Here is a 22,276-nt window from a genome sequence, read left to right as displayed (position 1 = left end):
AAGTACTTTTAGCCACTGAACCATGTCCCTTGTTCTCTCTGCTTCTTGACTAAGTGTCTCAAACTCTGCTCCTGTAACTTCTCTGTTGTGATGGACTGACCTGAAACTGTATTGAATTGCTTCCATTAGGATATTTTATCATAGCAACAGAAAAATACTGTGTTAATCCGGGCCTCCCTAAGGAAACAGAGGAGACTCTATTTATAAAGGGTTTTATTAGAATGACTTACAGGCTGTGGTCTGGGTAGTCCACCAATGACTGTCTCATGACAGAAAGGCCAAGAATCTGGAGCTGGCGTCCTGGAGGGTTCCTAGAAAGCTGCTGGTCTTCAGTCTGCATTGGAGTCCCAAAGAAGTAGATTTTAATACCAGTGAAGACATACGTACTCAGCACTAGGATTGATGAACTTGCCAGGAAGGATGAGGGCAAGAAGGGAAAAAGCCAAAGCTTCCTTCTTCCATGGCCTTTTATGTGCTCTGATTAAGAAAAATCCCTCGTAGGTGTGCCCTGGAACTTGGGTTTTAGTTGATCCAGAAGTAGTCAAGTTGACAACCAAAATTAATCCATTCTTTGTTAACTTGACACACAGTCACATACCCTCTTGCTTAAATTCCAAATGAAAACAATTACCAGGGTATACATAATTCCACTTAAGTACCCCAGGTAAAACTGCAAATGCAGTGTATATTCTAGAATAGTTGGTACTGTCTATTGAGGTATGCTTAGTGTTTCAGTGTTATCTCAGTCTATATTACATTACACAGTAGATAAATAGACTAAAGAAGACATAAATATCTGCTTAATACATGTGTATGTGTACACAAACAGGTTCTTAGCAGACTAGGACACAAGCATCATGTCAGTTACAACTGCCCTTTCTGCAGCTGGTCACGGACTTCAAACTACCTCCCTCTTCTCCCCATTCTATGTGTGCCCCACCCTCAGCAAGCAGTGATTTTGTAGATTTTACATATTTACTTGGGCTTTATGGTGTTGATGCATGCTTGGTGTGGAAAAGAAAATCTGCCACCTGCAAACCCCACATTTACATAGAAATACATTTTGAAAAGATTCTTCCAGCTTACGAGAGGCTCAGTGGTTGAAAGTGAACTGGTTTTAGAGTGGACCTGGGTCCAGTTCCCAGTTCCCAGCTCCCACATGGTGGCTCACTGCTGACTTACAACTTTCTCCAGTTCTAGAGGCCCTGCCCTCCAGGGCCACTGGACACATGCCTGGTTCACACACATACATGAAGGGAGAACACTGATACACAGAACAAAGAAAATAAAACGAGTAAACCTTTTTAAAAATCCTTGATAACAGTCTGGTTTTTGTTTTGTTTTTCAAGACAAGGTTTCTCTGTTTAACAGCTTTGGCTGTCCTGGAACTTGCTGTGTAGACCAAACTGGCCTCGAACTCACAGAGATCATTCTGCTTCTGCCTCCCAAGTGCTAGGATCAAAGGCCACCATCGCCTGTCTGAGGAAACAATCTTTTATATTTTGAAGCAAGCATTTTTTTGTACCTTTCTTAGGCAGGTGATAGTTTGGATAGCCGTGGTATGGAGACGGTGTTCTGACATTGGCATTTGTCTCACCGACTACAGATTCTTAAATATAAGTTGATAAAAGACTTCTAAATACAAATTAGTATATTGTTTTTTTTTCTCTTATTGATTCTATATAGATTTAAAAATGAATCATTCTGGAATCATAATGGAAAATAATTTGGCTTCATTGTATATAAGGTAATTGAATTTTAGAAAGAGACCATAGAAAGTTATTTACTGCTCTGGTTCAATTAGTTTTGAGCCTGTGTTAACTTATCCCTACTTTGGAATCACAGGGAATGGTTGGATTCTCTGCAGAAGTACACATGACTTCTTGGATAAAATACTTTTAAGTTCAGTCATAGACAATATCTTGTCTCCTGGTCTAAGACTTCCTTCAAGTAAGGATCTTAAAAATAAATGATTACTTCTAATGAAGTAGGTACTAACCTATGAACATTTAGTGGTCAAAACATTAGTCATAACTAGATATACAATAGCAATATATTAACTATAACAAATTCTTAATTACTAGTTTAATTACTAGTTATTACTACCAGAAAATTCAGTTAATTCTTGTAAAGTTTTGCACACGTGTTTGCCATGGCATATGCTTAGAAATCGGAGAACAAATGTGCAGGTGGGTGTTAGTTCTCTTTCCTCTGTGTGGGTTCTGGGGTCAGACTCAGGCTGTCAGCCAGACCTAGGTGACAAGCACCTTTACTTGCTGAACCATCTGGCCAGCCCTTGCTTTTGTTTGTTTGGTTTTTTTTTTTGATGTGTGTGTCTATGTGTTTTTCAGATTTATAGTTAGTATCTTACCCCATTATAGTTAAAAACCTCATTTTCATGTAAAAAAAAGATATGGGATAAAGATAACAAGCACATTTAAGCCTGAGAGTTTTGAAGGGAAATTACATTTAGCATAAGCCAATTCTCTTTTAGTTTGCACTATCTTCAGTGTGGTCTGATTCTTTGGATCTGGTTCTGAGAATATGCAAACATATGTTAACATCATCAGTACTAGTCTAGAAATTTAGGAATTGGTATGTTTTGTAAAACTGTTGAACAGTACTTGTTAAATTAAAGACTCAGTAAAGTATAGGTTCCAGCATTATTTCCTGTTTTCAGATGTCAGAAGAGTATAATATACATGAGATAGCTTGTAGAGTTTGAATTGGGGTTTTTGTCAACTGAGAATAACTCAGTTTTTACAGTGTACTGTAATGTTTGATGTATTACTGCCTTTAATAATTCTAGTTTTGAAAAAAGTTGTAGTGTGTTGTGATAAACACTATGTTTTTGCCCCTTAGACCTATCAGTCAGTAACCTTTTAACCACATCTGCTTTATTTCTACTTGGATATTACTTTCCAGCTTTTTGGCCAGGATCAAGGGCATTTACACACACACACACACACACACACACACACACACACACACACACACACACACACACCCCCACACACCCACAAGCACTGACCCTTCTTTACTTTTTTCCCTCTTTTCCTGGCTGATTTATTTGACAGTTTAAAGGTCATTAATAATAACAATCCCTATATCCTTGGATATAACTCTACTGAGAAGTCGACATTTTCTTTCTTTCTGTCTCTCTCCCTCCCTCCCTCCCTCCCTCCCTCCCTCCCTCCCTCCCTCCCTCCCTCCCTTTCTTTCTTTCTTTCTTTCTTTCTTTCTTTCTTTCTTCTCTTTCTTTCTTTCTTTCTTTCTTTCTGTTTCTCTCTCTTTCCCTCCCTCCCTCCCTGCTTCCTTTCTTTCTTAAATTCATTTTTATTTTATGTTTATGGTGTTTTGCTTTCATGTATGTCTGTGTGAGGTGTCACAAGCCCTAGAACTGGAGTTACAAGACTCCCATGTCTACAGTGTGATGTGGGTGCTGGGAATTGAACCCAGGTCCTCTGGAAGAGCAGCCGGTGCTCATAACTGCTGAGCCATCTCTCCAAACCACAGTACGTTGATACTATGTGTGGATTTTGTATAGATACAGTGCTTTTGTGTTAATATTCTTAGAGTCAACCCATGTATATATTTCAGTGTTATGGCTTTAGTTCTTATGTCTCCTCATTCTAAGGGAAGGGGCTGTCCTTTGTAAAGCAGAAGTCAGGAGACTGGAAGTATTCCTTAAGTTCTTCAAAACAGAAATGGTCTAGTAGTGGCATTACCATTGACATGTTAAAATTGTGTTGTCTATAATTTCTGTTTTACTTATTTTCAGGTTTATGTTGAATGTTTTATTGTACATTAAGTATTCTCACAATTGACAGTGAATCATTTCACTTTGTATAATTTATTAGCACATTATACATTTCTTCTCTGCCTATTCTTGAAACAGATTCTCACATTAGTAAATGTACTGCTGATGGTAGAGTTGCTTGCTTTTTCTAGTATTTTCCTTGATTTAGGTGTTAAAATGAGACTGTAGGACATTGTTACATTTTTCCTCTCTGGAAAAAAACATTTGTCAGTGTACAATATTTTGCTGTTAATACAGTTTGCCAAAGTGTGCTTTCATAAAGATGTTGGAAGTATCATAATACACTTTAGATACATTCATACATATGTGCTTCAAAGAATTACTTAAAGAATTAAATGTAATGGCTAGTTTCCTATAAAGGTGAATGATGCAAATCATGAAAGTTTTGTCTAAAATTTATTTTAATAGACCTTTGGAGCCGTTCTGAAGCCTGTGGTCAGCAGAAAATTCTTACCTGTGCAAACTAATTTGGGAATCACACTTTCTCTTTTCTTACAGTTCTATAAACACGTGGTACAAAGTGTCGAGAAATTCATTCAGAAAGTAAGTACATGTACTCTTTACTACTTAGGCTAAATATGCTGTAGTTTCGTATTGATGCTTGTGTTCTCATTCATTATTTATTAATTTATTTTTAAGCATGTGATTTAACTTTTAAAGAATACTTTTTATGTGTATGAGTGTTTTACCTACATTATGTATGTGCGCCTGCATTATGTATGTGCACCAAGTATGTGCTGGGTCCCCTAGAACTTGAGTTAGAGATGGTTGTGAGTGACCATTTTTGTGCTGAGAATTGAACTCAGGTCCTCTGCAAAAGCAGCAAGTACTCTTAACCACTGAGCCATCCTCCAACTCCTTATGTTCTCCTTTAAGTCAAATACTTGAGTTGAAGTTTTGATGGACTGTTAAAAAGAAATTCCCAAGTGTTGCAGATGTAGTTCTGTGGGTGGATTGCTGGCGTAGCATACCAGTTGCTCTGTGTTCCATCTCCAGCCCTTTGTAAAATAGGATTATGCATTCACACAGGTGTGTAGTGTAGTCCCTGACACTACCCAGGTTCATGGTTGGCTTAGCCAAGTAGATGCCCATCTGGACTATTGCAGCTTCTTTGTTAAGACAAAAAAAAAAAAAAAAACTCTAGTTGCTTTATTTTTTTATTGAAAAATAAAATGAAAGTGTTGATTTGATAAGTCTCAAAATGTTAACCTTTAGGAAGATACTTTTGCTAAGTTTGTTTTGTTTCTTGAAAACAGTTATGTCATTATGATTGATTTTTCAAATGTTACAAATTGTTGCTGCGTATGGCCTTTAAGGAGATTCTCACTATTCATTTTAAGCTGTATGCTTAGAAAGCAACTCTGTATATATGTAAAATATGGATTAAAATATTGTCTCCTAATTATTTTTGTTCCCCTCATTCATTTTGTCTGAGCCATTAATGTATTCAACAGTGCTGCTACATTTTATTTTGTAGACTTTATCCAGGGGAACCAAGGCAAATAAAGTTGAAAATAGCAGTCTTGCTTACTGTCTTAGTTAGGGTTATTATTGCTCTGATGAAACACCCTGACCAAGAGCAATTTAGGGAGGAAAGGGTTTATTTGGCTTACGTATCTTGAATCACAGTTTGTTGAGGGAAGCCAGGGCAGGAACTGAACCTGGACATGAACCTGGAGACAGGAGCTGACGCAGAGACCATGGAGGGGTGCTTCTTACTGGCTTGCTCACTCTGCTTACTTATAGAACCCAAGACCACCACACCAGACCAGGGGTGGTCCTACCCAGAATGGGCTGGGCCCTCCACATCAATCACTAATTAAGAGGATGCCCTGTAGGCTGGCCCACAGCTTGGTGTAGTGGAGGCTCCCTCTTCTCAGACGACTTTAGCTTGTGCCAGACACACTTAGGTCTCCTGTCTTTATCAGGAGTGTAGGTGACCGGTCATTGTTCTTGGTCCTCGCACTTAGGATCGGCATTCTGTTGATGCCGGGTTCTGGCAGGTGTGTTTAAGACTCATGCTTTAGGACAGAGACGTCACTTACTTGTACTTGGCATCAACATTTAGCAGGTTTGCAGTGTACCACAGAAGGTGAAGGGGTCAAAGTATGTCTTCTGTGTCTCTAAACTCAGTTGTCTTGAATAATTGATCTAACCTGTTTTTGATTCCAACCCACTTTTAACAAAGATGAATATAGACAGGGTTGGTGGTGCACATCTTTAATCCCAGCATTTAGGAGGCAGAGGCAGGAGGATCTTTGTGAATCCAAGGCCAGCATCATAGTGAGTTCTGGGACAGCCAGGGCTATGCAGAGACTTCATCTCACAAAAACCAAAAAATAAAAATTAAAAATTAAATTAAAATTTTATTTATTATTTTTATGTGTATGAGTGTTTTGCTTGCATGTATGTAAGTGTGTGTACAGGTGTGGTTGGTGTTCTTAGTGGGCAGAAGAAGATACCACATTTCCTGGAACAACGGCTGTAGACAATTGCGAGCTGTCAGATGGGTGCTAGGAATCAAACCCAGGTCCTCTGAAGGGCAGTGTATGCTCCTAAGCACTGAGCCATCTCTCTGCCCGCTTTCCCTCTTTTTAAAACTTTGTTTTCTCCATAAAATACTGCTTAAACATATTTTGGGATTAAGAAGTTTAGATAAAGATAAGTATACTTTTAAAGAAAGTCAAACTGTAAAGTGCAATTTTAGTGACTGTAAACAAATAATACAAGTAAGGGATAAGTGTGTAACAGCTTGATAATGTTATCTATGGTCCCATGTGTTAGTCATTAAAATTTTATAGATGGAATGATGGATGATGGTGAGAAATGAAAAAATTAACATTAAAACTGACTGTTTTGGGGAGTGGAGGTCATTTTGAAGACAGGGTTTCCCTGTGTAACAGTCCTGGCTGTCCTGGATCTCACTCTGTAGACCAGGCTGGCCTCAAACTCACAGAGATACACCTGCCTCTGCCTCCGCAGTGTTGGAATTAAAGGTGTGTGCTACCACTGCCTGGCTAAAAACTGACTTCTTGAAGGACCACTGCTTAGAATACTTGGGCTTCTAGCTTTTGATGTAATGAATGCAGCCAGAAAACAATCTATGTTCTGATAATTCTCTGCTTTTGTTTGAAGTTATGCTGTAGGCAGAGTTTTGTTTGTTTTTTTTTTTTTTTTTTTTTTTTGTCAGGACCATGACCAGCTGTCCTTCTGGCCAAATAACCACACAGACTTACTAATTGTAAAGGCTCAGCCGATAGCGTAGGCTTGTGTTTAGATGGCTCTTACAGCTTACGTTAACCATTTCTATTCACCTGTGTGCTGACCCAGGCTCGCTCACCTCCTGTCTGTGCTGCTGCTTTCCCATCTGGCTAGCATCTCCTCCTACTCCTCACTGCTTCCCAGCAGTCTCTGTGCCCCAAAAATCCCGTGTAGCCATTGTCCAGTCTGCTTTTTCATTAACAGTGAGAGCAACACATCTTTACAAAAGGACTATTCTACAACATTGTGTACTTACATATGTGTGTGTGTGTGTGTATGAAGGGAGGCATGTGCATGTGTCATGCCACAGGTGAAGATGAGGAAACTCACAGGAGTTAGTTCTTTTTTTTTTGGTTTTTCGTGACAGGGTTTCTCTGTGTAGTTTTGGAGCCTGTCCTAGATCTCACTCTGTAGACCAGACTGGCCTCGAACTCTCAGAAATACATCTGGCTCTGCCTCCTGAGTGCTGGGTTAAAGGTGTGCACCACCACTGCCTGGCTAGGAGTCAGTTCTTTAACCATGTGGGTCCTGGAGATCAGACTCAGCTCAGCAAAGCTTCATGGCGGGACATTTACCGGCTAAGCCAGCTGCCCATCTTGTGTACTTTTTATAAGACTGAAGCCAAGACTAGAACTATAGACATTGAAGAATTACAGGTTTTAGCGGTACTATTTGGGTCAGCTCTATCTTACACTAACCCTGTTTGTATTATTAAAGTCAACCTACATTAGTTATCATGAATCACAAAATTAGTTTTGAATCAGAGACCCTTTTTGTCCTTGTGAAGCCTACTGTTTTGTATGGTTTCTACTACAAATTTTTTTGTTTCATATACTCAGATAGGACTAGATGTTAACCACTCAGCATTGTTTATTTTAATGCAGTCTGGATGCTCTGTTTTAGTGAGCTGTATCGGTGCTGTTGTGGCTACTATTAACTGCCATAGGTTTGCAGAACATGTGATCTCTCTACGTTCTGATAATGTCCTCTCAATTAGCTGTTACTAAGTTGGAAACTTGGCCTTTATTAACCTTTAAATTTTCTATTGCATTATGTCAGTAATAGAAGAGATTCATTTGTTGTCATTTTTATGAAGCAGATATGGAAAATAAATAAAAATTATCACAAATACTCTTGGTACTACCATAATTTTTTTTTTCTAGAAACCTTGATCCCTTCCAACAAGTACCTGTTTTTATTTTTTAATTATGTGTACGTGTGTATGTGTGTGTCTCTGTTTCTGTATGCCACACTTGTACAGGTGCCTTTGGAGTCCAGCGGCATTGGATCTCCTAGAGCACCACTTACAGGCAGTTGTGAGCCAGCAGATGTGGGTACAGGAACCAGAACTCTGGTCCTCTGCAGGAGCAGTGTGGGTTCTTAACTGCTGAGCCATCATCCCCCCAGCCTCCAAGTATCTGTTGTAAAGTGAAGCTAAAGGAGTTGGTCACCCTTTGCTACTTTTATTTTTCCACCTTTTGCTATTTTCTCTGAAAGAATGGCAGAGACTTTTGAAAAACTTGTCATAGTTACCATTGTTCTCCCATTTAAATATGTACATTTTTATGTATTGTCTCCAGTCTCATTGACAATGGATATTGATCGCATATATACTCTTTACCCTAGGGTGGGTGCACAAGGACCTGGGCATTTAGGCACAGGGAATTTGAAAGGAGTTCACTTCCCGAGGTTTCTGTCCATATGTACTTTTTACTAACAGTTCTTTGCCCTAAGATATTTTAGGTAAGTTTTAAATGCTACACTACTTCAGTTTATATTTTAGATACAATTTGCCCTTCTTGATTATGATGAGATGCTTTTGCCCAATGTTTTACTTTTTGTTATGAAGTACATATGGACATACCCAGAACGTTGCTGTATACACGGCTGTGTTTTTGTAAGGGCAAGACTTTTTTTTTTTTTTTGATTTTTCGAGACAGGGTTTCTCTGTGTATCTTTGCGCCTTTCCTGGAACTCACTTGGTAGCCCAGGCTGGCCTCGAACTCACAGAAATCCGCCTGGCTCTGCCTCCTGAGTGCTGGGATTAAAGGCCTGGCGCAAGACTTGTTTAATTGCCACTCATTTCTTGCAATCAAACTAAAGCCAGCTGCCTCTTCTTAATCTCTTGCATTTTCTCTGCCCATGTGACACAATCAGACTTCGTTTTGTCCTTGTTTCATGTTACAAGAAGTATGAATTCTGATTTTAATTATTTACGATTTTAATTATTTACAGAATATTAGTTTCTGTAGCCAATTCCACATGGACAATCCCTTTATATTTAGTATAGTGTGTTATTCTTTTACAAATGAAAATTTTAAGTTTAATGTTTTTAGACTAAGCTATTAATTTGTGTACCGTGTTAACTCAGCATGGTAAATTTCCAAAATTAACAGGACAGCTGAAGTTGCCCCAAATTCAAGTTTTATAGCACAGATGTTAGAGGGTGTGGGTGAGTAGTTGTGTTTGTGTGTGTACAGACCATTAATGACAATATTATCCATCTGTAGCAGGAGCAGTCTTTCCAGGTTTTGCAGTTACCTAAACAAGATTATGGAAACATTTCATATACTCCACTAATAAAAAGGGGGGAAAAACAAGGTAAAAAAATCCTCAGGAAAATAGGAGTTCTGTCGCTATTGTAATACCTGGTGCCATTTTTTTTTTTAAAAATCAGTGTTTTTATCACCTGGACGGAAGTGTTCCAGAGCCCTGTCAGTAGTTGCAGCCTTGCTGACAGTCACCATGTGTCAGTGCAGGTATAGGGGTAGCAGGTGCTTGTCACATACCTGACAGCAGCATCCTAGGGAGGGGACAGTTCTGGCTTATAGTCCACCATGCTGGGAGGCACGAGGCAGGAGCCTGAGACAGTTGGGCTCAGAGAGAGATGAACGTTGGCACTCTGTCTCCTCCTTTTTATTGAGTCTGGAACCTAAGCACATAGGACCATGTTGCTCACACTTAGGGCTAGTCTTCCCAGCTCAACCCAGTCTAGAAGCTCCCTCACAGCCGTGATCGGAGAAGTCTGTTTTCATGGTGAGTCTCAGTCTCCTGAAGTTGACCATGGAGGTTAACCACACTGAGTTCCCATTTTTAGGGGTATATGACACATGCTTGCCGTACCACATACACAAATTCCTAAAACCTCATTTTTTTTTTTAAGTTTTCATTAGCATGTATTGGTTACACATGAAGTGGATTTCATGATGGTATTTTCACACATGTATATCAATGTACATAATGTACTCTGATCCTTTTGGCCCTCCCCCACTCCTGCTGATATCCTTCCTCTTCCCAATAAGTCTTCCTACTTTCTTTTTAAAAATTTTCTAAATGTTTATTTATTTAGTGGAGGTGAGCACCCATCCATGATGCATGTGTGGAGGTCAAAGGGCAGCTTAGGGGAATCCATTGTCTTCTACCATGCAGGTCCCAGGGATCAAGCTCAGGTCGGTCATTGGGCTTGGTGGCAAAAACCCTCACTCTGAGCCCTATCATGCCTCTTCCTTTTGGTGACGGGTTGGTTTCGTTACAGTTACATGTGCGAGGATGGATGTGAACACCTTACTAAGGGGTTCATCACTGAAGAAGTGTATCTCCTCTAGCAATCACTAGGATTATTTTGTGAGGTGGTGGGAATGATGGTGGTTCACAGGGTCTCATTGTAGTTCTGACTGGCCTGGAACTCATGGAGAGCTGCATGCCTCTTTCTGCCTCCTGAGTGCTGGGATGAAAGACATGTGCTGCCACCCCTGGCCACTAGAATCTTAAAGATTTTTAATGTCAGGTTTCATCTCCCATCATCCATCAGTGACATTTTACATCAGTAAAGATTGGTCACCTTTCATCTCGCCCTCCATCCATCCATCCACCCATGAGTGTGTATATGTGTGCACACGTGTTTTCCTCCTGAGCCATCCACCTTGTTTTGTCAGTGGGTCTGTCCCTGGGACCTGGGGCTTACTGACCAGGATAGCTGACTGGCTACTGAGTCCAAGGGATCTGCTTGTCTCCATCTTCCCACCTCTAGGATTAGAGATGCTGGGGTTGAACTCAGTCTTCATTCTTGTGCAGAAGCACTTTTCCAACTGAGGTATCTTCCTAGCCCATCATCTCTTGTGTCTTTACAGTGTAACCCATGTCCTTTGACTGTGAAGAGGAGGAGGGTTAGTAACTTCCCAGTCTTCACTGGGGTGACAGGAACACATGTGCATGTAGCCACACCCAGCTGTTTTACCTGAGTGCTAGGGATTTGAACTCAGGGACTCATGTATAAATAGCATGCACTCTTACCTACTAAGCTATTTGCCCGTCCTTTAGATTTTGAACTTACTATGCAGTCTGTAAATTACAGATTTTGCTATTAGAACCACTGAAATCATCCATTCATAGACCAGCTTTTCAGATAAAAAGAAAAATTACTCACATGGTGTCACCCTAACTGTATCATGGGGTAGCCACTGCAGTATCATTCATTTACTTGCAGATTCAGTCACTTGTGTTTTCCAATTTTATTTTCCTTACTGGTGACTTTTAATGCACGAAAGTAGAAGTTCAAGTTTGAGTGGAATTATTGAGTGAATATGTTTAATATTGCAGAGAATGGTGCTGAACTTGCCCAAAGGGTTCTTTGTCAGACAACCCTGTGACTGATGATAGCTACAGATGCCAGTATGAGAATTTTGCCTGTGTGTAAGGATGTGCAAGTTTTCTTGGGGCTGTGGAGATGGCTCAGTGGCTGCAGTTGTTCTTGCAGAGGACCTGGATGCTATTTCCAGCTCCTTGATGGCAGCTTACAGCCATTTATAACTCCATTTCCAGGGGATCTGATGGCCTCTTCTCATTCCTGCAGGTGGTGCACATCCATACATGCACATAACTCATCATGCGCATAGAGTAAATAAGACAAGAAAGCCAAGTTTTCCTGGGTTTCTTGTTTTAGAGTAGAAAGCTGGATTCCAAGTACATAAGCTCGGAACCCCTGTGCTAAGAAGTAGAGAGCCTTGTAGTTCACAAAATAAATTATAGACAAGTAAGTTAGAAGACAGTGACCCGTTGGGATAGTGTGAATACTTGCATGTTTCAGTGTTAGCAATTTTCCCAGAGTATTTGTGGTGGTAGTGTCATGTTCCTCTATAGACAAGGTATTTGAGACAGTTAAACTTTGGGCTGGATATATTTAGCGTGGTACAACTGGCTGTTTGACTTGTTTTTTAATGATACAGAAGTGTGATGTTCAGGTGGAGTCTAGTGCATGCTTGCAGAGCATTTTCTAATATTTTCCTGATTTTGCTTCCATTGTTACAGCTTTTCAAAATCATTAAATAATTTTTTTTATAATGTCTTCTTTATCAGATTGTTTTCAGTCATTGAAATCAGGCAGTGTTAGTTTGGAATTTGGGTGAGTGACAGTTGACCTGAGTGCATTGAATAGCCAAAGTAGAGTCTCTTCTTTAAGGTGCCATTCCAGAGATGAATGGTAAGGACTAGGCAAAGTCTGGTATTGATGACAGCATGAACAGTGTTTTTCTTTGAATAGGGTTTATACTGTTTTTGTCTCTCAAGGGTTTTACAAACTGTTTGTTTCCTTCCCTTTTACTCTTTTCTCATCAGTGTAAACCAGAATACAAGGTACCTGGACTGTATGTTATTGACTCCATTGTGCGACAATCCCGGCATCAGTTCGGTCAAGAAAAGGATGTGTTTGCACCCAGATTTAGTAATAACATCATTAGCACTTTCCAGAATTTATATCGTTGCCCTGGGGATGACAAGGTATGATATTGTTTCGTTAAAGGAGACGTTACTCTTTTTCTTAGAGTCTTAGATTATCTTATTATATGACCTTGTGTTGTCATTTACTCTGTCACTCTGAATTCTAATATTTACTCTTAGAATGTTTAGAGAGTAGAAAGAGGTAGTTGCTTTTGCTACTTTTTAATTTATTGAAGCAACTGTAAAAGAAATTGGCTACAGAAATACTTTGAAATTATATTAGACATTGAGTCATGCATGTAATCAGTAGAGAATTGTGGGTATTTGAATTGATATTTACTATTCAGTTTTGTGGAAAATGGATCTGCCAAGCAGTTTATAGAAAAGTACATATCAAAATTCTGTTACAGTTTTGTAAGTGCTAAAGACCAACACTCAGATTTTAGTGTATGTCTGTAATCAGCAGGTAAAGAATCCAGAGCTAAGAATAAAGGGAGATGTTTCCTTCATATCCCTTTAACATTACTAAGTAATTAAGAAAGTTACTTAAGTTAAATGCTGATTTGGAAGTGATATTTTTTTCTTTCTGTTTTTAAATTAGGAAAAGGTTATGAGTGTGTGAACAGGGCTGGAGATAGTTCAGTTATTATGAGCATTTACTTCTCTATCAGAGCCATGTCATGATTCAGCACCCTCTTCTGTCTCTCTGATAAACACATTAAAAAGAGAGGAGACTGGGTGAGGGTTGTTATAAGGAAGAATCTGAAATCTAAAGCTTACAAGATTGGGTAGTTTCATTTTTAATCACCATCGTGTCTTAAGTTTTAAACATCATTATTATGGGTGGGGATAAATTTGTTATAGCATATTTTTTGTAAATATTCTTAGATATAATTCCTAGAAGCTCTTGTATATTGTTTTAGTTATTTTGGTATTGTGGTAAGCCTAGCTAGTAGTCCTAAAGAATGTTTCATATTTTCAGGCACCCATCTTAATGAGTTCTTAAAGTAGAATTCCATGTAAAATCATTAATTTGAAATAGTAAGTAGTAACAACTTATTTAGAAATCATGCTGATTGGAACTTGAATTTCTGACAGTTACAAAATCAGTCTTAATCTTGTAGGTTTCATGACTAACACCTCTCAGGATAGTCTTTATTGAGTAAGGTATTTTAAAAACTGTATGAGGAAAGATTACATGAATCTGAAATCTCAGTAATAAAGGAGTTGACTCTGTATATAGAGACACAGAATGATGTTGCTGGGATTGTTATTTTGAAGAACCTGAGTATCAGACACTGAGAAATGTTCATATAAGCCAAAAGAATGCCTGGTTCTTTCTGAGTGCCCTCACTGTGCAGAGGCAGGAGTTGAATCAGAAGGCTAGAAGTGTCCTTCCTTCCCTCCCTCCCTTCTTCCCTCTTTCCTTCCTTCCTTGCGTTTTTTTTTTTTTTTTTTTTTGAGACAAGATTAAAGGCATGTGCCACCACCTTCCAGCTGTATAATTTTTATTTTTCTTATGCATCATTTGAAATACAGTATTTTACACATTTAATGTAACCTGCATGTTAGAGTGAACCAAATGTTTACTTTTAAAATTATTTTTATCTTATAAAATACTATTTAATTATTGTTTTCTTTTCCAGTGCTTAACAGTAGCCTCTAGTTTAAGTTATTTTTCTTAATGTAACAAATTGCCTTAGAATAGTGATTGGTGGTTCTTGGTTATAGAACCTTTATATTAAATAGTTGTGATTCAGATTGTTCTGTGCTGACATGAGGGGATAGCTTTTACTAGTCTTAGTATGGGTTTGGGTGATTGTTATTTATTTCAAGAAGCGGGTTTAATTAATGTTTATTTTTTTAAAAAATGGTAGAAAAACCTTTAAGGTTAAGGAAAAGTATGGTAAAACATTTTGGAACATTCTTCTTCGTTGGGCATGTACTTCTGCCTGCAGACCTGAAGTTTCCAGGATCTGTAAGCAGTCCTTTGACCAAGGAGACTAAGTAGGAATCTCTGTGCTCCCCAGAGTGTGACATAGAGATCTGTGTAACCCAGTCTTTTCAAGTTTGTATCACACTGAATAAGAGATCAGCAGCAATTGAGCCAATAGAATTTGAGGACTAAGTTGGGATTTCATGGGAACTCTGTTGGAGAAAGGTGAGGATTCAAAGTAAGCTGAAGTAGAGCTGTGACTGATGATATCCTGTAGCTTTGCCCTAAGGGTTTATGGCTAAGGTCTGCACATGCTAGCACCTGAACCCTTGGTTACAGTCACAGTTCAGGAAAAAAACAACAAAAAAATCAGTTACAGTCTCATTTTGTAATTGATGAAACTGGGGGTTTAAATGTTTGTAAAATTTATTGACACAGTTGGCCTAGGACCAAGTGAATGAGAAATGTCAAGCACACAGGTCATGAATTTTACAGAAACTGCCTAAATGTGACATGACTGCATGGACCTCACCCAAAGTGGACTTACTCTGAATACTTGAGAAACCCAGACAGGGTGAGGTTAAAACACAGCGTGACATAGCTGTAGGAGCGGGTTGAGATTCTTTGAGAGAATAAATGGGATGCGCAGCTGCCGTCAAAGGGCCTCTCGGAAAGAGACAAACGATGGAGAAGGTGCAGATTTCATTTATTTATTTTTGCCAAGTGGTAAAGGACTCAGATTATTCTAAGTCATCAAATAATGTAGAGCATTATTGATATAGAACATAATTCTTACCCCAAGGGCCAAATTAAGTAATAATGCTAGTGGGGTGTTGGCTTTATCCATCTAGGGAGCGAGTAGGTAGGAACAGTGACAAAAGATCAGAGGAGAGGCTGTGCCTCAGACTGTGTGCAGAGATATCTATTGTTGTGGGTTTAAAGTACATTTATGGCAAATTTCTTAGGCAGGAATTGAATTTGGTAAATTGTCCTTTTTCTTTTGGTCAGGGAAACATGCTGAACACAGGCGCTGAGCTACATTTCTTAAGTGAAGAAATGCCCTCTCTAAGGTTATTTAAATAGCTTATAAAATGAAATTTGTTAAGAGTCACATTAGATGAGGACTTTGTCCTGAAGTTACTTGCTAGTTCAGAAGGTAAGCATTTTATGAGTCAGGGTTAAATTCACCTTTATGTGTGTGTACGCATGATACTGAGATAGAGTCCGCCTCTGCGTCAGAGTTCTCTGAGCAGGGCAAGCAGGGCAGATGACAGCTCAGTGAGTAAGGTGCTTCCTTTTGGCCGAGGGACCTTCATTTGATCCTGGGACCCAAAACGGGGCGTTGTAGGGCAGTTGTGTAGGCGGCTGTGTGATCAGTCTCATGTGAATTGACATGCATAGAAAGTGGAGCCTAGTTGTCACCCTGCTTACGCTAAGTATGACTTTCATTTATCTTGTGGAGATGTCAGAAGTAACTTCTCTTATTGCCTAAAGCTAGGAATTGCAGAATGGTTAAAAACAATTTCAGGTTGAAATTTACCATAGAAGCATTTTAATCTCTCTTTACATTGTATGCCTGAATAATCTATGTGAAATGAGTGCTAAGATTTTGAAAGCAGAAAATGTTAGAACATACAGAATAGTTGAAAACAATTTTTGACACAGAATTTACCATAGAAATACTTTAATCTCTTTTACATCCTATGTTCAAATACTGTGTGAATTGAGTTGTGCTAATGTTTTGAAAGCAAAAAATTGAGTGTTATTTTTCTCTGTTCTTCTAGAGTAAAATAGTGAGAGTATTAAACTTGTGGCAGAAGAATAATGTTTTTAAGAGTGAGATTATCCAGCCTCTTCTGGATATGGCAGCAGGGATCCCTCCCCCAGTTGTCACTCCAGTTTTGGCCAGCACCACTGCAGCGATGAGCAATACTCCAGGTATGTACCTGTAGTGCAGACTCAAGTCCTGCTCCTTACCCTGTCATCTCTGTGAGTGACAGACAAGGTACCAGTGTGGAGCAGCTTGTCCATCATTACATAGTTGAAAGAAAGTGACCTAGAGGCTGAATGTGGTTGAATCCTTATACTGGGGAAACAAAGGCAGGTGTGTCTCTTTGAGATTGTGAAATGAAATTAATTTTGCTATTAATCTAAAATTTAGAAAACAATTTGAAAAATTGATTTTCTTTTTCTTCAATTACCAGAAACATCCATTTTGGAAGAGGTGTTGATTACAGTTTATTTTTGTTTTGTTGTGTACTCCCAGGGGTTGACTCTGGGCTCCGCATATGCTAGGCCAGCACTCTTCCACTGAGCCACACCCCCAGTTCTCAGTGTTTGTAACTCCTTAATCTTGTGGATAACTTAATTTGATGTTTACAGGAAATTTGGGGGACGTAATTTTTAAGAAGAACCCAAAATACTGCTTAATAAAGCCAAGATTGCTTTAATGTAATTATCTCAAAATTTGATGTTCTTGAAACATCTAAGTGATATTTTCAGTTTTATTCTGAACCCAACATTTGTTAACTTTTTGGTACTTAGCTTTTGTTGTACACCTGTCTATGAACAGATTTCTTTGTGTAACCTAGTTTTGAACAAAACATGGTTGTATCTTACATAAACTCATAACTTTTCTCAGGAAGAATTGTAGGTTTGTTATTTTCTCCTGTTAAAGTATTTTCTGAGCTGGGCCTGGTCATGCACCCCTTTAATCCCATTACTTAGGAGGCAGAGATAGGTGGATCTCTGTTTGTTGGAGGCCAGCCTGGTCTATAGAGTGAGTTGCAGGACAACCAAGGCTACATAGAGAAACCCTATCTCCAAAAACAGACAAACAAAAACAAATGGAAGAATTTTCTGTTATTAACCTTTGATGACAGGCTTCATTAAAATGGTAGCTTAGTTTGTTTAATTAAGACAGGTACGGGCAGATCCCATGGGCGTAGGTGGAGGTTTCCTGCCTGTTTGTAAAACTAATTACATAAAGGCTTTTGGTGATTTTCAAGATGGAGGCAATAAAGTGAAAATAAACTATTTGATTATATTTTATATATTAACTGAATGCATCCTTTTACCTCTTCATGTATTATTTACTTACTTTTTGGGTGTGTGTGTGATGTCTTTTCCAAAAGGAACCCCTGTGACACCTGTTACTCCAGCCAATGTGGTCCAAGGCTTACCTGATCCATGGGTGTCTCAGATAACAAACACAGACACACTGGCAGCCGTTGCTCAGATCTTACAGAGTCCTCAAGGTCAGCAGGTGAGCAGTCCTCCTGTTGAGTCCTTAACAGACTACCTTCAATTTTCCTTGTCCTTTCTGTTTACCAATGGGAACACTGCATGTGTGACTGGTGAGTTACACTTGTGACTTGTAGTTTTCACTCAGTAATTCATCGTGAACATTATCTTGTCTTTGAGGTTTGTTCTCTGGGAAGTTTTTTCTGTATCAGAATACTGCAGTAGCACATAGCTTGGGCCAACCCTTGTTAGGTGCCATTGCTATCCCACTGATAAACCAGGGTGCTTCCTGTTGTCATTGTAGTAGGAACCACTAGACTAGGAAGTCATTGGAGAGAGAGTTACTGCTGTGGGGATTTGAACAGTGCTCTTGGGGGATTGGAGATGTCGGAGGGATGTGTGAAGGAGGGTAGGGCAAGCTTGTTTCCCCTCTCTTCCTGTGTTGCTCCCTTCATTCAAGTGCTGTAGAGTCATTGTTGACCTTGGTGGTAAGGTCATGTTTATGTTGTTTTTTTTCTACTATATTATATTGTTTTGATAATTGTGTGACTCCAGGTTGTTTCCTAATATTGCTGTTTTAAGATCTGAGATTATTTACTAGCTGTTAGTAATAGCTTTTCCATTTTCATTTTTCTAATCTTTATTGACTTATAAATTGTAAAAACTATACTATGTGGTTTTTATTTTATTAACAATGTAATTGTGTGTTTATGAAGCAGTAATACGATATTCAATGCAATATAAAATTTGTAATGTTCAGATTGGGGTGAATGGTATATTTACTACCTCAGCCATTGATTCTTTTTGTTGTGAACAGTCAAATCTTCTTTACTGGATATGATTAAAATAATCATTGTCAACTATAACTGCCCTCCTTTCCTATAGAGTATTAGTTAACAGCTTACTCCTCACTCAGCTATATATGGAACTATTAAAGGGTTAATGCTTCAACTTCAACCTGGATTGTGTGCACGAGGGACTTCTTACAAAATCGTAAAGATTTTGTTATTGTATGTTTCTGTGTGCATGCACCTAAGTGTGTGGAGGCCACAACCTGCATGGATTGATTCACTTCTACCATGTGGTTCCTGGAGTTTGAGTAAACCCAGGTCATCAGGCTTGAAAGCAAGCACCTTTCCCCACAGAGATACCTCACTAGCTCTCTTAAGTGTTTTTGTTTTGTTGTTGTTGTTTTAATATATTTTTATTTTTATTTTATTTATGTGCATTTGTGTTTTTGCCATGGGTGTCGGGGTCCCCTGAAACTAGAGTTACAGACAGGTATGAGCTGCCATGTGGGTGCTGGGAATTGAACTCGGGGTCCTCTGGAAGAAGAGTCAGTGCTCTTAACCTCTAAGCCATCTCTCTAGCCCCTTTGTTGTGTTTTTTAAGATTTTATTTTATTATTTTACTTATGTGTGTATCTGGAGGCCAGAAGAGGACACTGAATGCTACAGGTGGTTGTGACCTGCCTGACGTGGATGCTGGGAACCAAACCTGAGTACTGGAAGTGTGGCAGGTGCTACCACTGAGCCATTTTTTTCAATCTCATGCTTTGTTTTGTTTCTTAAAGATGGTGGAAGAACAGGAATAGGTATTGCTGCAATTGTAGTTTGCTCTATTCATCATTTGTGACACATTTGTTAAGTCTCAGACTCCCTGTTGAATAGATTTCTCTCCTGTTTTCAGAAAATGTGTTCTCAGATAGTAAAGCTGATTGATATAAAAGCTGTTGTCCTGGTCAGGGCTTAGCCCTTGTGGAATTAATTGAAGAGTGATGAGAAGCTTAGTGAAAGCATCCAGTCTGTGAGGAGTTCTTTGTTCTGCTGTTACAGTGTGACTGTTTCGTGTGTAATATTCATGACTTTCTAAAAGCAGGCCAGGCTCTTCAACGACTTAGGTGCTGCTACCCACTTATCCACTCTCCTGCTGTGGTAAACCCTGACTGAAGCAACTTGGGAGGGTAGGGTTCTTTTGCCTTACACTTCCAACCTGGAATTAGAGACCGTAGAGGTTCCCAACTCACGGTCTGCTACCTTCCTTATACTTATCCCAGGCCCTGTTACCTAGGGATGACACCACCCACAGTGACCTGGGTTGTCCTACTTAATTACTAGTTAAAATGTTGCTGCTGGCCGGGCAGTGGTGGCGCACGCCTTTAATCCCAGTACTCAGGAGGCAGAGGCAGGTGAATCCCTGTGAGTTTGAGGCCAGCGTGGTCTACAAAGTGAGTTCCAAGACAGGCTCCAAAAGCTACACAGAGAAACTGTCTTGAGGAAACCAAAAAGAAAAAGAAAAAAAGAAAGAAAATATTGCTAAGACATGACCATAGGCCAATCTGACTGAGGTAGTTCTTCTAGTGAGGTTCCCTCTTCCCAAGTGAAATTAGGTAGGTTTATGTCAAGTTGACACCTGAAATCTAACTATAACATTCTATCCCTTGTTAACTTTGACACAACAAACACCACTTAAACTGTGACTTTCCCTTTGTTGGTTCATCAAATCTTACATTAAGTCATAATATAAAACACACTACAACTTCAACAGTTCCACAGTCTTTAAAAATCCGAAAGTCCTTTCATTGTGGGCTCCTATAAACTCCAAAACACATTGCATACTTTCTTGTTCCATGAAGGAAGAATCAGAGCACAGTTACAGTCAAATCAAACTAAAACCAATATCCAACAGTGTGAAAAAAGCTCCGTATCTGACTCATGAGCTGGGCTGACTCCAGAGTGTTGAGCAGTCCCATTTCTCTGTCTCTGCCACTCACAGCACATGCACAGCTTGTCTCGGGCTCAAGCCAGCTCCACCTCACACGTGCTTCTGTCCCGAGTGGACTTTCCACAGTCCTGGCATCTCCAGTATGCTGGGGTCACCACTGCAACTGAGGCTGCACCTTTGCCAATGACCTTTCCTGGCTTCAGGGACTCTGACCCTGATGCATAGTGCCACTCTTCATTCTGTTTATTTTTATTTTATGTGTATGGGTGTTTTTCCTAAATATTTGTGCACCACATTCTTGCCTAGTACTCACAGAGGCCAGGAAACGGTGTCGGATCCCCAGGACTAGAGTTATAGATGGTTGTGAACTACCATATGTGTGCCAGGAATTGAACCTGGGTCCTCTGGAAGAGCAGCCAGTGGTCTTACTTGCCGAGCCATCTCTCTAGCTCCCATAGTGATGCTTTTTACCTTCTTTTGTGACCCCTTCAGTCATTCAAAACCAGTACCATGTGGGAGATAATATTTGCCAGATTGTCTTGCCACCTGATGTGAAGTCTCAGGCCCCTGCTGTCCACAGCCTCTGTGCTGACCCTGAGGAAATACTTCCCAGGCGATTTCATTGGGGCTGACTTTTCAGCCCCAGCTGTCCAGCCTCTGTTCTTCCAGTAAAGCATATTAAGTTTCATGACCTCAGGTTGTCCAGCTTCTGTAATAATTTTCATTTCTGTGTTAAAACACCATGACTAAAAGCGACTTATGGAATAGTTTATTTTGGCTCAGATGTCCAGAGGGAGACAACCCAGAGTGATGAGGGAAGCATGGCAACAGGCATCTAGAGCACACAAGAAGCCCAGAGAACACATCTTCAACTGCAAACACAAGCGAAGAGTATGAGCTGGAAGTGTGGCGAGGCTCTAAGTTCTCAATACCTGTCTCCAGTCTCCACCCCACCCCACCCCCAACCTCCCCAAACAGCACCATCATTGGGGGCCTGTGTGTTCAGATACTTGCATGTGTTGGAACATTTCTCATTCAAACCACCACACATTAAAAACACTTTCTCTTTAGGATGATAAAATTTATTGCCTACAGATGTTTATCCATAAAGATTCAGTTTCTAAAAATGCTATTTTTTTCCCTTCCAGCTTCAGCAGCTCATACAAACCTTACAGATACAACAGCAGAAGCCCCAGCCTTCCATCCTGCAGGCCTTGGATGCTGGTCTTGTGGTTCAGTTGCAGGCACTCACAGCACAGCTTACAGCTGCAGCCGCAGCAGCCAACTCCCTTACACCCTTGGATCAGGGAGTCTCTTTCAACAAGGTAGTAGTTGTAAATACCTGATGTGTTTATGTGAACTGATAGACTTTATGTCATAGCATTTAGATTCTACTTTGTACATTGTATTTTACCACAGACTTTTGTTGTGTGTGTTTTTGATAGAACCTTTTTGTGTAGCATATGTTGGCTTCTACTATACAATCTGCCTGCCTCAGCCTCCCAAGTGCTGATTTGGGTGGTTTATGAAGTTCTGTAATTTGACCTGATAAAATAATCAGTATGTGAAAACTCAAA

The 22,276-nt window shown here is 39.6% G+C and overlaps 1 protein-coding gene across 5 annotated transcripts in view; it reads left to right on the top strand.

Annotated features, from left to right (window-relative positions):
- The window catches only part of Scaf8 (SR-related CTD associated factor 8), a 201,323-nt gene that overhangs the window by 30,031 nt on the left and 149,016 nt on the right, over positions 1-22,276 (top strand). For all 5 annotated transcript variants that reach the window (XR_008221172.1, XM_052750918.1, XM_052750916.1 and 2 more), the window contains 5 exons: positions 4,319-4,363; positions 12,695-12,856; positions 16,517-16,670; positions 17,867-17,997; positions 21,848-22,024. Coding sequence is in view for 4 of the 5 variants with exons in the window: in XM_052750918.1 (XP_052606878.1) it covers positions 4,319-4,363; positions 12,695-12,856; positions 16,517-16,670; positions 17,867-17,997; positions 21,848-22,024 (669 nt within the window). In the remaining variant the exon portion in view is untranslated. The remainder of the gene's footprint in view (positions 1-4,318; positions 4,364-12,694; positions 12,857-16,516; positions 16,671-17,866; positions 17,998-21,847; positions 22,025-22,276) is intronic.

Source organism: Peromyscus californicus, unplaced genomic scaffold (genome assembly GCF_007827085.1).
Source record: "Peromyscus californicus insignis strain IS unplaced genomic scaffold, ASM782708v3 Scaffold_22__1_contigs__length_63687245, whole genome shotgun sequence".
NCBI lineage: Eukaryota > Metazoa > Chordata > Mammalia > Rodentia > Cricetidae > Peromyscus > Peromyscus californicus.
Note: the sequence above shows the minus strand (reverse complement) of the source record. Positions and strands in the feature narration are given on the sequence as shown.